Here is a 19,741-nt window from a genome sequence, read left to right as displayed (position 1 = left end):
TGATGGTGTCTGATGAAAGTCGCTGATCGATGAAATGTCACTGGCAAATTCGTGCGCAGAAATGGACGAAAACTTACGGTAAACCACTTGACGCCTTTGCAGTGCTGGTTTACTGAGTGTTAATGTGGCATGTATTGGGTGATGATCGGAGAGAGGGTGGTAATTCACACAGACGGAATCAATGACATGATCAGGCTTTGTTATGATGAGGTCAAGTATGTGACCTTGGACGTGAGTTGGATTCTTTACCCACTGTTTAAGTCCGCAAGAGTCTATGATGTCATTCAGCTTTCTGGTGTTAGAATTTTCATGGTTATCAATGTGGAAATTAAAGTCACCAACTATGAACAAATTTCCATCGTATGAATTTACTTGCTCAAGCATGGATCCAAACTCTGTGAAGAATGTTGACACGGTTATAAACTTGTTCTTAGAATTGGGTGGTGGGCGATAGAGAATGATCAATTTAATAGTATTATTGTGGTAGGTCAAGGTAGCTTCAGTTGACTCGAAGGATTTAAATTTGCGGAGTGCTTTCCAGGAAGAAAGCTTTATTGATGGCTTGTACACAAGAGCTAAGCCACCACCTGTAGCATTGAGTCGTGGACTTTGCTGGAATGAATAACCATTGATGACATGCTGATCTGCATCTTCTTTCAGCCAGGTTTCAGTCACTGCAAGCAAGTCAATATTCTTTTCTGTGATGTAATCACCAACCAGACTTGCTTTGTTGCAAATGGATCTAACATTCCAGGTAGTGAGTAGTAATTTACATTTCCTGGTTATGGGTTTGCATTGGTCAACTACAGGTGCACTGGGGTTAGGGTTCAGATCGACATCAGGTAGAATACCTGATTGTGGCTTTGTTATGACTTTGTGTTTATTTATTCCTGCCTGCTTACCTCTGTGGGTTGGTTGTCGAGTCTGCAGGTGACAGGACTTGATGACATTCCATACTGTAACTGGAAGCCTTTGATTGGCTGGAACTCTGTTAAACAGGTGTAGCAGATGCCTAGTATACGGCATGGTAATATTAGTATATGAAAGCAATGCAGAGAACAATAGTTTGCCGGTACTAGTAGTAGTTTCCAAGTGAACTTTCCAAAACTTTCCAAAACGAATGAAGGAGAAAACTTGTCGATATGCACCGGATTTTGGTGAGCCGCGTACAAAGTAAGAAAGGTGAACTGTTCATAAAGGATATATAGCAAATTCACTGTTCAACTAATTACTCCAATCGGGAAATTTAGGATAACTGAAGAGCACGGTGTGGAGGCTGCCAGCTAGGCGCACTACCCCAACATACCCATGATACCCCATATATCTAATGTGATAGCCAATATACCCTGATACCCCATACATCTAATGTGATAGCCCATATACCCTGATACCCCATAAATCTAGTGTGATATAGCCCATATACCATGATACCCCATACATCTAATATGATATAGCCCATATACCATGGCATGGTACGTACCCATATATCTAGTGAGATGTAGCCCATATACCCTGATACCCCATACATCTAGTATGACATAACCCATATACCATGTTACCCCATACATCTAGTATGATATAGCCCATATACCATGATACCCCATATATCTAGTGTGATGTAGCCCATATACCATGGTACCCATGTATCTAGTGTGATATAGCCCATATACCATGGCATGGTACCCCATATATCTAGTGTGATGTAGCCCATATACCCTGATACCCCATAAATCTAGTGTGATATATCCCATTTACCCATATACCCCATACATCTAATATGATATATCCATATACCTTGGTACCCCCATACATCTAATATAATATAACTCATATACCTTGATACCCCATACATCTAATATGATATATCCCATATACTTTGATACCCCATACATTTAATGATATATCCCATATACCCATACATCTAATATGATATATCCTATATACCTTGATACCCCATACATCTAATATGATATATCCCATATACCCTGATACCCCATACATCTAATATGATATATCCCATATACCTTGATACCGCATACATTTAATATATATCCCATATACCCCATACATCTAATATGATATATCCCATATACCCTGATACCCCATACATCTAATATGATATATCCCATATACCTTGGTACCCCATACATCTAATATGATATATCCCATATACTTTGATACCCCATACATCTAATATGATATATCCCATATACTTTGATACCCCATACATCTAATATGATATATCCCATATACCTTGGTACCCCATACATCTAATATGATATATCCCATATATCCCATATACCCATATATCTAATATTACCTCCATCGACATATAATATCCTTAGCAAACAACATATACATAACATTTTAAAGAAGTGAACAAACACAATTTGAGGTGATTTTAGAGAAACCACATTTGTTTTATTTATAGTATTAATCAAAAGAAAAGTCATAGACGGCTATTTAGTTGTAAAACACACATTGTTCCATTACAATCAATTACATTTCAAATTTCAATCTTGATATTACATTTACATTGTATTCAATAATTGCTATCATAAAATTCTTCAGCTACCTGGGTGTCTTAATTCATTTTTAACTGGCATGTAGAGGACTGTCAGAAAATCTGTGGATCGGATGTTATTTACTTCCCATTGATGTTGATAGTGTATTCAATAAGCCTGACAATAATTACTATAAAAAAAACCAAGTGTAAACTGAAAGTGCTCCCTTGGGCTAGTTTGGGCTGACTTTGGGACTAAAAGTATAATGGCAACAAATTGTGTAGCCTCTAGGCTAGCAAAGTGTAGTTTGGATGTCAATGGATAGCCTCTAGGCTAGCAAAGTGTAGTTTGGATGTCAATGGATAGCCTCTAGGCTAGCAACTTCTTAACTGGCAATTTACTCACTATTTTATCCACTTAAACATATGAACCAAGCATGAATACATTTCCTGTGTAAATATTGGAATTGAGAGTCTTGTAAATTTTTCCAATGTGTACTACAAATATAACCTTTTATGTTGATGAACAGTTCAACATACTTTATTTGTATTTAAGTAAATATAAAGTTACAAGAGGAATAACTAGAGTAGGTGGACATTTTTTTGGCAGCCACTTCTGATAGAAACACTAAAGTTAAATGCTACATCAACAAGCTATGTTATAATCAATGTGCATTAGAAATTTTAAGATTGCAAACTTACATTGCCTAATTACCAAAAAACCATTAATCATGCAAATAATTCACTAAAACTATAAACTACATCAACAGGATTTGTTGGATATCTGCTCTATCTTCAACGTGTCTACTAAATTATAATTCACTAAAACTATGAACTACATCAACAGGATTTGTTGGATATCTGCTCTATCTTCAACGTGTCTACTAAATTATAATTCACTAAAACTATGAACTACATCAACAGGATTTGTTGGATATCTGCTCTATCCTCAACGTGTCTACTAAATTATAATTCACTAAAACTATGAACTACATCAACAGGATTTGTTGGATATCTGCTCTATCTTCAACGTGTCTACTAATGTTGGATATCTGCTCTATCTTCAACGTGTCTACTAAATTATAATTCTGAAGTTTGCATGCTAAAGATATTGCCTAATTACCAAAACTTTTTATTTTTGCAAATGCATCATTAAGTTAATGTTCCTAGGATGTTTACCAAAATCTAATCAGTTCTCTGAATTTGCTCACAGAATCTCTATGCCAAATATTTCAATTAAAACAGGCCAATAGGGTTCTTGAAGTTGAGATATTGAAGATGTAGACAGACAGACAGCCAGACAGACAGCCGGTATATCTTAAGCTCCCCTTTGGGAGCTAAAAACATATTAAATGTAGTGGCAGTAAAAAATAAAATGTCAAACTGAGCATAAAATGGAGGGTTATTATACTGGAATGCAGGGAAAATTATCAATACAAGTCAAAGTTGCAAGACTAAAAAAAATCCTAAAAACTTGCAAAAAGTTCAAAAGTGTAGTGGAGATGAAAAAGGAAGCAGTTGCATTATCAGATATTTGTTGCTGCAAAATTACAGGAGAATTTAAAACCCAAATGTATGAAAATATGATAATGAGCACTTAACCAGCTTACAAAATTTACCTGTACATAATTATGAATATAGTAGCGGGTATTCATTTGTACACATACATATACATGTATATTTGAACGTATAACAGATCATTTTCATACAGCCTTCAGTGATTTGCTTAGACCATGTCACATGGTATGGACTAGTGACCCATAGTGACCTTAATTTGCATAGAGCGAGAAAATGGTCATTTTCCCTGGGGCAGTAGTTAATATATAGTCTTTTGGAAAGAATATGTGTCTGAGAATGTAAAGTTATAAAACACTCATTGCCTGCCATGGCCTTATTCGGGCACTAGTAGACATCATACCCCTCATGCTGTTATACATGTAGCAACTATTTCTCAAGGCTGAAAGCCAAGGGAAATAGTTGCTGCAAAACAGCCCTCAGGATATTAGACATCCCTTAGTACCCAAATAAGGCCAGACAATAAGTGCATAATATTAGCTGGTCATATACATACAAAATGTACAGTCATGTATATTTGAATACAACAGTCACATGATAGCTGGTCATATACATACATGTATATTTGAATGTATCAGTCACATGATAGCGGGTCATTTTGAATACATATTTGAATGTATCAGTCACATGGTAGCGGGTCATTTTGAATACATATTTGAATGTATCAGTCACATGATAGTGGGTCATTTTGAATACATACATGTATATTTGAATGTATCAGTCACATGGTAGTGGGTCATATACATACATGTATATTTGAATGTATCAGTCACATGATAGTGGGTCATTTTGAATACATACATGTATATTTGAATGTATCACAGTCACATGATAGCGGGTCATTTTGAATACATACATGTATATTTGAATGTATCAGTCACATGATAGCTGGTCATTTTGAATACATACATGTATATTTGAATGTATCAGTCACATGATAGCTGGTCATTTTGAATACATACATGTATATTTGAATGTATCAGTCACATGGTAGCTGGTCATTTTGAATACATACATGTATATTTGAATGTATCAGTCACATGATAGCTGGTCATTTTGAATACATACATGTATATTTGAATGTATCAGTCACATGATAGCTGGTCATTTTGAATACATACATGTATATTTGAATGTATCAGTCACATGGTAGTGGGTCATTTGTATGAGGCCACACATAAGTATTTATGCCCTGTTTACATGATGTCATTTAATATTTTTTTGTTTCAAATGCAAATAAGGTAGAAATGTCAGAAAACACAAATGAAAACAATCTGAAAATGACACTGAAAGTGGATTTTTGTCAAAATATTTTGTTTTCATTGGAAAACAGCTGAAAATGGAACAATTGAAAAATACTCAATATTCATGAATGAATGACCCACTGATGATAGACTGGTACATATTCCTAACTCATACCGGTACAATGGCACTTATTGGCTGTTTTCCTCTCATTTGCCTATCATGCAGACACGTAATGATCAAACATTAAAAAGGAAAACAACATTTAAATTTTTTATCATTTTAAGCATTTTCCCCTCGAAATGCTGTCATGTAAATGTCGCCTTATTTGCATCAGATCACATGATCACACTCATTTGAATCAGATCACATGATAAAGACTGATTTGAGAGAAGTTTATTTGTAAATGTTCATGTACTGATACTAGACCACAGAATGATTTCTTCAAAGAAAGGCAGAGATAAACTGATATTTGGTTACAATATCAATCGTCCCAATAAAGACTGAGATAGGCTTCTCTAATTTTAAACTTTCGTGCATCTTTGTAAGACATTAGTCTACTTTTATAGGTCGTTCCTTTACATTCTTCTGGTAGTAAGAAACCTCCATCTGGTGGAATTTTCAAAAGTTGTGGTCCTCCAAATGTGCCATGGAAACCAACTTTTCTATTTCTTGGAACACTGTGTTCATATGTACCGGGCCTGTAGGTAAGAAGTAAACTTGTCAATGTTATGATGGTGATGGGCCGGATGATGACAAAAATGAGTGAAGCATTCAAATATAAACACAGATTTGATTATAATAACAACCATAGACACACCCATAGCAACAACCATAGACACACCCATAGCAAGAGTATATTCTGCAAAGATAACAATTACTGAATTAGGGATTGGTATGAATGGGTATGGGTACCAAGACAGTGTGTCAAGTACATGTACCAATCAAACCCTCTGAATGGGTATGGGTACCAAGACAGTGTGTCAATTACCAATCAAACCCTCTGAATGGGTATGGGTACCAAGACAGTGTGTCAATTACCAATCAAACCCTCTGAATGGGTATGGGTACCAAGACAGCATGTCAATTACCAATCAAACCCTCTGAATGGGTATGGGTACCAATTGAGACAGTGTGTCAATTACCAATCAAACTCTCTGAATGGGTATGGGTACCAAGACAGCGTGTCAATTACCAATCAAACCCTCTGAATGGGTATGGGTACCAAGACAGTGTGTCAATTACCAATCAAACCCTCTGAATGGGTATGGGTACCAAGACAGTGTGTCAATTACCAATCAAACCCTCTGAATGGGTATGGGTACCAAGACAGTGTGTCAATTACCAATGAAACCCTCTGAATGGGTATGGGTACCAAGACAGTGTGTCAATTACCAATCAAACCCTCTGAATGGGTATGGGTACCAAGACAGCATGTCAATTACCAATCAAACCCTCTGAATGGGTATGGGTACCAAGACAGTGTGTCAATTACCAATCAAACCCTCTGAATGGGTATGGGTACCAAGACAGTGTGTCAATTACCAATCAAACCCTCTGAATGGGTATGGGTACCAAGACAACGTGTCAATTACCAATCAAACCCTCTCAAAATGACGTCACCATGCAATCATTGATTAACACTACATCTGTACTACAATGAATAAGACAGTATTTTTAATCAGGATACTTAACTTGAACTCATAGAAAATTCTACAAGTTTAGCTACCAATGCAAATAAAAGCAACAACAATAAATGGTAAATAACAAATGACATGAAACTTACCCAGGTGTAAGATCTGGGTCCTTTTGTATCCTAGGAAACCGTAATGCTCCAGCTTGGAAGGGTTTAAAGGCAGGATCAAAGGTCATGGGGTCAGTGATGTCTTTCTGGTATGCTGAGGGGCATGGTGTCTTCTCCTGCAATGAAAGATGAGATTTTAAGCCTTCACATCGCACTGTCACCATGGTTACAAGTAGTGGGATTATATTACACTAAGGCTACTTTGAGTAACATACACAAAAATGTAGAGATAGATCTCATTAACAACCATGTAGAGATAGATCTCATTAACAACCATGTAGAGATAGATCTCATTAACAACCATGTAGAGATAGATCTCATTAACAACCATGTAGAGATAGATCTCATTAACAACCATGTAGAGATAGATCTCATTAACAACCATGTAGAGATAGATCTCATTAACAACCATGTAGAGATAGATCTCATTAACAACCATGTAGAGATAGATCTCATTAACAACCATGTAGAGATAGATCTCATTAACAACCATGTAGAGATAGATCTCATTAACAACCATGTAGAGATAGATCTCATTAACAACCATGTAGAGATAGATCTCATTAACAACCATGTAGAGATAGATCTCATTAACAACCATGTAGAGATAGATCTCATTAACAACCATGTAGAGATAGATCTCATTAACAACCATGTAGAGATAGATCTCATTAACAACCATGTAGAGATAGATCTCATTAACAACCATGTAGAGATAGATCTCATTAACAACCATGTAGAGATAGATCTCATTAACAACCATGTAGAGATAGATCTCATTAACAACCATGTAGAGATAGATCTCATTAACAACCATGTAGAGATAGATCTCATTAACAACCATGTAGAGATAGATCTCATTAACAACCATGTAGAGATAGATCTCATTAACAACCATGTAGAGATAGATCTCATTAACAACCATGTAGAGATAGATCTCATAAACAACCATGTAGAGATAGATCTCATTAACAACCATGTAGAGATAGATCTCATTAACAACCATGTAGAGATAGATCTCATAAACAACCATGTAGAGATAGATCTCATTAACAACCATGTAGAGATAGATCTCATTAACAACCATGTAGAGATAGATCTCATTAACAACCATGTAGAGATAGATCTCATTAACAACCATGTAGAGATAGATCTCATTAACAACCATGTAGAGATAGATCTCATAAACAACCATGTAGAGATAGATCTCATTAACAACCATGTAGAGATAGATCTCATTAACAACCATGTAGAGATAGATCTCATTAACAACCATGTAGAGATAGATCTCATTAACAACCATGTAGAGATAGATCTCATAAACAACCATGTAGAGATAGATCTCATTAACAACCATGTAGAGATAGATCTCATTAACAACCATGTAGAGATAGATCTCATTAACAACCATGTAGAGATAGATCTCATTAACAACCATGTAGAGATAGATCTCATTAACAACCATGTAGAGATAGATCTCATTAACAACCATGTAGAGATAGATCTCATTAACAACCATGTAGAGATAGATCTCATTAACAACCATGTAGAGATAGATCTCATTAACAACCATGTAGAGATAGATCTCATTAACAACCATGTAGAGATAGATCTCATTAACAACCATGTAGAGATAGATCTCATAAACAACCATGTAGAGATAGATCTCATAAACAACCATGTAGAGATAGATCTCATAAACAACCATGTAGAGATAGATCTCATTAACAACCATGTAGAGATAGATCTCATAAACAACCAAATAAGTTCATGGAAAAAAGTGAGAAAAATTATCTTAGTAGTACTAAATCTTCACGACTGATACATGATCCCTTTCTGAAAATATTTAAACCCTGTTTAAGAACTCACTTATGTACTTAACTTTAGAATGTCACCCAAACTGTACATGACTTGTACATGACTTGTACATGACTTGTATATGACTTGTACATGACTTGTACATGACTTGTATATGACTTGTATATGACTTGTACATGACTTGTACATGACTTGTACATGACTTGTATATGACTTGTACATGACTTGTACATGACTTGTATATGACTTGTATATGACTTGTACATGACTTGTATATGACTTGTATATGACTTGTGTATGACTTGTACATGACTTGTACATGACTTGTATAAGACTTGTACATGACTTGTATATGACTTGTATATGACTTGTATATGACTTGTATATGACTTGTACATGACTTGTATATGACTTGTATAAGACTTGTACATGACTTGTATATGACTTGTACATGACTTGTACATTGTATATGACTTGAACATGACTTGTATATGACTTGCATACTACTTGTATATGACTTGTATATGACTTGTATATGACTTGTACATGACTTGTACATGACTTGTACATGACTTGTATATGACTTGTACATGACTTGTATGACTTGTATATGACTTGTACATGACTTGTACATGACTTGTACATGACTTGTATATGACTTGTATATGACTTGTACATGACTTGTATATGACTTGTATATGACTTGTACATGACTTGTATATGACTTGTATATGACTTGTATATGACTTGTACATGACTTGTACATGACTTGTATATGACTTGTATATGACTTGTACATGACTTGTATATGACTTGTACATGACTTGTATATGACTTGTATATGACTTGTATATGACTTGTACATGACTTGTATATGACTTGTATATGACTTGTACATGACTTGTATATGACTTGTACATGACTTGTACATGACTTGTATAAGACTTGTATATGACTTGTACATGACTTGTACATGACTTGTACATGACTTGTATATGACTTGTATATGACTTGTACATGACTTGTACATGACTTGTACATGACTTGTACATGACTTGTACATGACTTGTATATGACTTGTATATGACTTGTACATGACTTGTATATGACTTGTACATGACTTGTATGACTTGTATATGACTTGTACATGACTTGTATATGACTTGTATATGACTTGTACATGACTTGTATATGACTTGTATATGACTTGTACATGACTTGTACATGACTTGTATATGACTTGTACATGACTTGTACATGACTTGTATGACTTGTATATGACTTGTACATGACTTGTATATGACTTGTATATGACTTGTATATGACTTGTATATGACTTGTACATGACTTGTACATGACTTGTATGACTTGTATATGACTTGTACATGACTTGTACATGACTTGTATATGACTTGTACATGACTTGTACATGACTTGTACATGACTTGTATATGACTTGTATATGACTTGTATATGACTTGTACATGACTTGTACATGACTTGTATATGACTTGTATATGACTTGTATATGACTTGTATATGACTTGTACATGACTTGTATATGACTTGTATATGACTTGTACATGACTTGTACATGACTTGTACATGACTTGTATATGACTTGTATATGACTTGTATATGACTTGTATATGACTTGTACATGACTTGTACATGACTTGTACATGACTTGTATATGACTTGTATATGACTTGTATATGACTTGTACATGACTTGTACAAGACTTGTATATGACTTGTATATGACTTGTATATGACTTGTACATGACTTGTACATGACTTGTATATGACTTGTATATGACTTGTACATGACTTGTACATGACTTGTATATGACTTGTACATGACTTGTATAAGACTTGTATATGACTTGTATATGACTTGTATATGACTTGTATATGACTTGTATATGACTTGTATATGACTTGTATAAGACTTGTACATGACTTGTATATGACTTGTATATGACTTGTACATGACTTGTATAAGACTTGTATATGACTTGTACATGACTTGTATAAGACTTGTATATGACTTGTATATGACTTGTATATGACTTGTACATGACTTGTATATGACTTGTATATGACTTGTACATGACTTGTATAAGACTTGTATATGACTTGTACATGACTTGTATATGACTTGTACATGACTTGTATATGACTTGTATATGACTTGTATATGACTTGTATATGACTTGTATATGACTTGTATAAGACTTGTACATGACTTGTATATGACTTGTATATGACTTGTATATGACTTGTATATGACTTGTATATGACTTGTACATGACTTGTATATGACTTGTACATGACTTGTACATGACTTGTATATGACTTGAACATGACTTGTATATGACTTGTACATGACTTGTACATGACTTGTATATGACTTGTATATGACTTGTATATGACTTGTATATGACTTGTACATGACTTGTATATGACTTGTATATGACTTGTATATGACTTGTACATGACTTGTATATGACTTGTATATGACTTGTATATGACTTGTATATGACTTGTACATGACTTGTATATGACTTGTACATGACTTGTACATGACTTGTATATGACTTGTATATGACTTGTACATTGTATATGACTTGTATATGACTTGTATATGACTTGTATATGACTTGTATATGACTTGTATATGACTTGTACATGACTTGTACATGACTTGTATATGACTTGTATATGACTTGTACATGACTTGTATATGACTTGTATATGACTTGTACATGACTTGTACATGACTTGTATATGACTTGTATATGACTTGTACATGACTTGTACATGACTTGTACATGACTTGTACATGACTTGTACATGACTTGTATATGACTTGTACATGACTTGTACATGACTTGTACATGACTTGTACATGACTTGTACATGACTTGTATATGACTTGTATATGACTTGTATATGACTTGTACATGACTTGTACATGACTTGTACATGACTTGTACATGACTTGTACATGACTTGTATATGACTTGTACATGACTTGTACATGACTTGTACATGACTTGTACATGACTTGTATATGACTTGTATATGACTTGTATATGACTTGTACATGACTTGTACATGACTTGTACATGACTTGTATATGACTTGTATATGACTTGTATATGACTTGTATATGACTTGTACATGACTTGTACATGACTTGTATATGACTTGTATATGACTTGTACATGACTTGTACATGACTTGTACATGACTTGTACATGACTTGTACATGACTTGTATATGACTTGTATATGACTTGTATATGACTTGTATATGACTTGTACATGACTTGTACAAGACTTGTATATGACTTGTATATGACTTGTATATGACTTGTACATGACTTGTATATGACTTGTATATGACTTGTACATGACTTGTATAAGACTTGTATATGACTTGTACATGACTTGTATATGACTTGTACATGACTTGTATATGACTTGTATATGACTTGTATATGACTTGTATATGACTTGTATAAGACTTGTACATGACTTGTATATGACTTGTATATGACTTGTACATGACTTGTATATGACTTGTACATGACTTGTACATGACTTGTATATGACTTGTATATGACTTGTACATGACTTGTACATGACTTGTATATGACTTGTATATGACTTGTATATGACTTGTACATGACTTGTATATGACTTGTATATGACTTGTATATGACTTGTACATGACTTGTATATGACTTGTATATGACTTGTATATGACTTGTATATGACTTGTATATGACTTGTACATGACTTGTATATGACTTGTATATGACTTGTATATGACTTGTACATGACTTGTATATGACTTGTATATGACTTGTATATGACTTGTATATGACTTGTATATGACTTGTATATGACTTGTACATGACTTGTATATGACTTGTACATGACTTGTACATTGTATATGACTTGTATATGACTTGTATATGACTTGTATATGACTTGTATAAGACTTGTATATGACTTGTATATGACTTGTATATGACTTGTACATGACTTGTATATGACTTGTATATGACTTGTACATGACTTGTACATGACTTGTATATGACTTGTATATGACTTGTACATGACTTGTATATGACTTGTATATGACTTGTATATGACTTGTATATGACTTGTACATGACTTGTACATGACTTGTACATGACTTGTACATGACTTGTATATGACTTGTATATGACTTGTATATGACTTGTATATGACTTGTACATGACTTGTACATGACTTGTACATGACTTGTACATGACTTGTATATGACTTGTATATGACTTGTATATGACTTGTACATGACTTGTACATGACTTGTACATGACTTGTATATGACTTGTACATGACTTGTACATGACTTGTATATGACTTGTATATGACTTGTACATGACTTGTACATGACTTGTACATGACTTGTACATGACTTGTATATGACTTGTATATGACTTGTATATGACTTGTACATGACTTGTACATGACTTGTACATGACTTGTACATGACTTGTATATGACTTGTATATGACTTGTATATGACTTGTATATGACTTGTACATGACTTGTACATGACTTGTATATGACTTGTATATGACTTGTACATGACTTGTACATGACTTGTACATGACTTGTACATGACTTGTATATGACTTGTATATGACTTGTATATGACTTGTATATGACTTATACATGACTTGTACATGACTTGTATATGACTTGTATATGACTTGTATATGACTTGTATATGACTTGTATATGACTTGTATATGACTTATACATGACTTGTACATGACTTGTACATGACTTGTATATGACTTGTACATGACTATTGTATACCAGTCACTCTATAAATTGGTGAAATATCAATCACTCAATGAATCAACATTGTCCATCAATCGTATCTTACCTGGAATTTTTGTCTGATTCTGGGTCCAGTTCTAGCGCCTAGTGAATAACCTCTCTTACTTGTCACTTGTTTATCTATTTGGTAGACAAATCCACTCACCTGTCAATTACAAGAAAAAGAGTAATATCAAAGCTAGGCATAAGGGACCTTATTTGTTACCTTATTTGTGTAATACTTTTAACCATCACCTGATGATATTAGAACAGGCTTAATATGTGATTCAGTGTTGAATGATATAATGTATACTGTGTGAAATGTATACTGTGTGAAATGTATACTAAGTGAAGTCTATACTAAGTGAAATGTATACTACTAAGTGAAATGTATACTACTAAGTGAAATGTATACTAAGTGAAATGTATACTAAGTGAAATGTATACTAAGTGAAATGTATACTAAGTGAAATGTATACTATGTGAAATCTATACTAGTGAAATGTATACTATGTGAAATGTATACTAAGTGAAATGTATACTAAGTGAAATGTATACTAAGTGAAATGTATACTATGTGAAATGTATACTACTAAGTGAAATGTATACTACTAAGTGAAATGTGTACTACTAAGTGAAATGTGTACTACTATGTGAAATGTATACTTAGTGAAGTCTATACTAAGTGAAAAGTATACTACTAAGTGAAATGTATACTACTAAGTGAAATGTGTACTACTAAGTGAAATGTATACTAGTAATTGAAATGTATACTAAGTTAAATGTATACTGTATGAAATGTATACTGTGTGAAATGTATACTAAGTGAAGTGTATACTAAGTGAAATGTATACTAAGTGAAATGTATACTACTAAGTGAAATGTATACTCAGTGAAATGTATACTACTAAGTGAAATGTATACTAAGTGAAATGTATACTACTAAGTGAAATATATACTAAGTGAAATGTATACTAAGTGAAATGTATACTATGTGAAATGTATAGTGTGAAATGTATACTAAGTGAAATGTATACTATGTGAAATGTATACTAAGTGAAATGTATACTACTAAGTGAAATGTATACTAAGTGAAATGTATACTAAGTGAAATGTATACTATGTGAAATGTATACTAAGTGAAATGTATACTACTAAGTGAAATGTATACTACTAAGTGAAATGTATACTACTAAGTGAAATGTATACTAAGTGAAATGTATACTATGTGAAATGTATACTAAGTGAAATGTATACTAAGTGAAATGTATACTAAGTGAAATGTATACTACTAAGTGAAATGTATACTATGTGAAATGTATGGTGAGAAATGTATACTGAGTGAAATGTATACTAAGTGAAATGTATACTAAGTGAAATGTATACTATGTGAAATGTATACTAAGTGAAATGTATACTATGTGAAATGTATACAAGTGAAATGTATACTAAGTGAAATGTATGTGAAATGTATACTATGTGAAATGTATACAAGTGAAATACTGTTAATGTAAAAGTGTCTAACCTCAACCACCTGTCAATGTAACCAGTAATTTTGTCTTAAGAGTCTTACCTCTTCATTATCATAAGTACCAGGACCAATATTTGGTGAAGATTCTGAATTCAATATAACACCTACTCGTGTTGGTGGTACATTTGTTGGAAATAAAGGTCTGCCTAGAGTTGTACCAAATGATACATTACTGGTTTTCTCCCGACCTAACAATTCTGTCAGAAAGAGGAAAGGAAATATTAGCCAAGTGATTCTGTGAGTGATGGAAAAAAAACAATATTATGTAGCTGATTGTTACTGTAAATGACTAACTCTATTTAGCTAATTACTGTAAATGACTAACTCTATTTAGTTGATTACTGTAAATGACTAACTCTATTTTGCTGATTACTGTAAATGACTAACTCTATTTAGTTGATTACTGTAAATGACTAACTCTATTTTGCTGATTACTGTAAATGACTAACTCTATTTAGCTGATTACTGTAAATGACACTCTATTTTGCTGATTACTGTAAATGACTAACTCTATTTAGCTGATTACTGTAAATGACATTGACACTCTATTTAGCTGATTACTGTAAATGACTAACTCTATTTTGCTGATTACTGTAAATGACTAACTCTATTTAGCTGATTACTGTAAATGACACTCTATTTTGCTGATTACTGTAAATGACTAACTCTATTTAGTTGATTACTGTAAATGACACTCTATTTTGCTGATTACTGTAAATGACTAACTCTATTTAGCTGATTACTGTAAATGACACTCTATTTAGCTGATTACTGTAAATGACTAACTCTATTTTGCTGATTACTGTAAATGACTAACTCTATTTAGCTGATTACTGTAAATGACACTCTATTTTGCTGATTACTGTAAATGACTAACTCTATTTAGTTGATTACTGTAAATGACTAACTCTATTTAGCTGATTACTGTAAATGACTAACTCTATTTAGTTGATTACTGTAAATGACTAACTCTATTTAGTTGATTACTGTAAATGACTAACTCTATTTTGCTGATTACTGTAAATGACTAACTCTATTTAGCTGATTACTGTAAATGACACTCTATTTTGCTGATTACTGTAAATGACTAACTCTATTTAGCTGATTACTGTAAATGACACTCTATTTAGTTGATTACTGTAAATGACTAACTCTATTTAGCTGATTACTGTAAATGACTAACTCTATTTAGTTGATTACTGTAAATGACTAACTCTATTTAGTTGATTACTGTAAATGACTAACTCTATTTAGCTGATTACTGTAAATGACTAACTCTATTTAGTTGATTACTGTAAATGACACTCTATTTAGCTGATTACTGTAAATGACTCTATTTTACTGATTACTGTAAATGACTAACTCTATTTAGTTGATTACTGTAAATGACTAACTCTATTTAGCTGATTACTGTAAATGACTAACTCTATTTAGTTGATTACTGTAAATGACTAACTCTATTTAGTTGATTACTGTAAATGACTAACTCTATTTAGTTGATTACTGTAAATGACTAACTCTATTTAGTTGATTACTGTAAATGACTAACTCTATTTTGCTGATTACTGTAAATGACTAACTCTATTTTGCTGATTACTGTAAATGACTAACTCTATTTAGCTGATTACTGTAAATGACACTCTATTTTGCTGATTACTGTAAATGACTAACTCTATTTAGTTGATTACTATTATTATAATGACTAATTCTATTTAGTTGATTACTATTTAATTCATAAAACTCTAGTACATGCATGTTTTTCTACTTGGAAAATCACTGAAAAAGAACAGATATCAAGGGAAGTCCTTGTTTGTAACTCAAAAAAATGCAAAACATTGACAATGTGTAAAAAATTTATTATTGTACGAACAATAACAAACTTTTTACATACCTTTTAGCTTCAAATTTTATATAATTTGAGAGAAAAATATTGATGATAACACAATACATATGCACTATTAATTGAAATGAATATTTTGTATAAATACTAATTGTTGATAATCTAATAAGTAGGCAAAATCTAAGGATGATGAAAGCTTCAAATTTCATATAATTTGCATATATATCGACACTAACAAGATGCATGTGTCCAATTATGTAACCTTTCTTTGTAATATGTTATTTGCATGAATAATTTTCATAATGCACTTAGAACATGTAGTAGAATAGCAAAATTCACCTTGCCTAAAAACTTTTTTTTATTCTAATGAGTAAATAACTAAACTAATTAATGTATAACATGCATGGTTCATACACATAATTCCACATGTATAACATCCATGGTTCATATCCATGGTTCATACACATAATTCCACATGTATAACATCCATGGTTCATACACATAATTCCACATGTATAACATCCATGGTTCATATCCATGGTTCATACACATAATTCCACATGTATAACATCCATGGTTCATACACATAATGTAATTCCATGTGTATAACATCCATGGTTCATACACATAATTCCACATGTATAACATCCATGGTTCATATCCATGGTTCATACACATAATTCCACATGTATAACATCCATGGTTCATACACATAATGTAATTCCATGTGTATAACATCCATGGTTCATACACATAATTCCACATGTATAATATCCATGGTTCATACACATAATTCCACCTGTATAACATCCATGGTTCATATCCATGGTTCATACACATAATTCCACATGTATAACATCCATGGTTCATATCCATGGTTCATACACATAATTCCACATGTATAACATCCATGGTTCATACACATAATTCCACATGTATAACATCCATGGTTCATACACATAATTCCACATGTATAACATCCATGGTTCATACACATAATTCCACATGTATAACATCCATGGTTCATACACATAATTCCACATGTATAACATCCATGGTTCATACACATAATTCCACATGTATAACATCCATGGTTCATACACATAATTCCACATGTATAACATCCATGGCTCATACACATAATTCCACATGTATAACATCCATAGCTCATACACATAATGTAATTCCATGTGCATAACATCCATGGTTCATACACATAATTCCATGTGTATAACATCCATGGTTCATACACATAATTTACATAGAAACCCTCATCAACAATACAATACCTATATGTATACGCTCTAAATATGTACAAAATGTTGTCGACTATAAACTTTAATAATAAAGAGAGATGCATTACTCATAAAGAGAGATGCATTACTCAGTGCGTGTATAACATGGTTATACACAGGCACTTGACTCGAGACCTGTGAATAAATGGATACTGAATAAAATGACACTAATTATTATAGTTTACAAACTCATAAATGTTTGTTTCCTGTATATGTATGCCATATGTTGTGAATTGTGTTCTATCACAGACAAATAAGAAATTTCTTACTTGTCTGTGGTTTTCTGTGACTTGCGAATGTGCACTCCCAGCCCTGGTGTGTACCGAGCTGCCAGTACGCTGTACTTGGCATTACAAATGCTTCGTAACGAATGTATTGCCTGAGTGCATGTGAATGTACTATAAGTTAATGAGTATAAGCCTTACTATAAAGTGTAAAGTATTGAGTTTTGTTTTGTTTGTGTACATTTTCTGCATGCTGTATGCTATGCTAGCTATGTCCATACCGTATAGACAGAAGGAGATCAAATTCATAGATCTCGAGTCGAGTGCATGTGTGCGTAACAACAACAATAATGCCATGTTTATGGTGCTCCGAACATGAAACAAGAGAAGAATCGAAGGTACACGTACGGTTTAGAATAGCACGTACATTGTACCATTGATGATGGGTGTATTATTAGATATCCATGATTGTACTAGTGGCCATGGCGTTTAGATCCCTGTGTACATTTTTGACGAACTATCCGTTTCCATGGACTACTTCGCGCCGAATTATTTGAACTTGTACCCCATTAGTCTAGTTCCTGACAGACCGTGTTCCGATTTTACTGTATGTACGCTATCTTCACACATAATAATAATAATAATAATATAATGCTAATGACGTGAAGGCGTACGTATATTAGTACTAATAGTAGTGTAAAATCGGAATACGATCTGTCAGGAACAAATGTCTAGTAGTTCATGTGACTGAAAGAAAAATAAATGACCACAAACCTTCTACACTTGTTAAAGTTGTCATTTTCGAGCGTACAATTACAATGGACTAGCGACTATGACCGCAACACACCTCCGTTAAAGTATTCACTCGTCCTAGCTCGATACATTTGTTTGCAGGTCTTTGTGTGTCTTGTTGCCATGGAAGGCGAAGATGTCTTACGGCAATACATTGAAGAGTCATTTTTTGCTAAATGTTTGCCATTAAATTACCCTTTTATCACATTTTCAATCTTTAAACTGATCTTTTATG

The 19,741-nt window shown here is 33.1% G+C and overlaps 1 protein-coding gene across 1 annotated transcript; it reads right to left on the bottom strand.

Annotated features, from left to right (window-relative positions):
• Window positions 1–2,408: 2,408 nt before the first annotated feature.
• Window positions 2,409–19,619, bottom strand: LOC144448007 (ciliary microtubule-associated protein 3-like). Its single transcript, XM_078138150.1, has 5 exons — window positions 19,489–19,619; window positions 15,398–15,552; window positions 13,892–13,990; window positions 7,107–7,240; window positions 2,409–6,021 (listed from the first exon to the last, which is right to left on the bottom strand). Exons 1-5 carry the CDS (start codon window positions 19,511–19,513, stop codon window positions 5,805–5,807), a joined length of 630 nt encoding a protein of 209 aa, XP_077994276.1. The 5' UTR covers window positions 19,514–19,619; the 3' UTR covers window positions 2,409–5,804.
• Window positions 19,620–19,741: the final 122 nt, after the last annotated feature.

This window comes from Glandiceps talaboti, chromosome 17 (genome assembly GCF_964340395.1).
Source record: "Glandiceps talaboti chromosome 17, keGlaTala1.1, whole genome shotgun sequence".
NCBI classification, from domain to species: domain Eukaryota; kingdom Metazoa; phylum Hemichordata; class Enteropneusta; family Spengelidae; genus Glandiceps; species Glandiceps talaboti.
Note: the sequence above shows the minus strand (reverse complement) of the source record. Positions and strands in the feature narration are given on the sequence as shown.

Excerpts from the sequence above, each read along its gene's own strand:
- LOC144448007 (XM_078138150.1), bottom strand. The coding sequence starts at position 19,513 with ATGACAACTTTAACAAGTGTAGAAG. Across the intron at positions 15,553-19,488 it reads AACTTTAACAAGTGTAGAAG|AATTGTTAGGTCGGGAGAAA; the intron begins GTTTGTGGTCAT and ends TCTTTCTGACAG. Across the intron at positions 7,241-13,891 it reads GAATCAGACAAAAATTCCAG|GAGAAGACACCATGCCCCTC; the intron begins GTAAGATACGAT and ends CTTTCATTGCAG.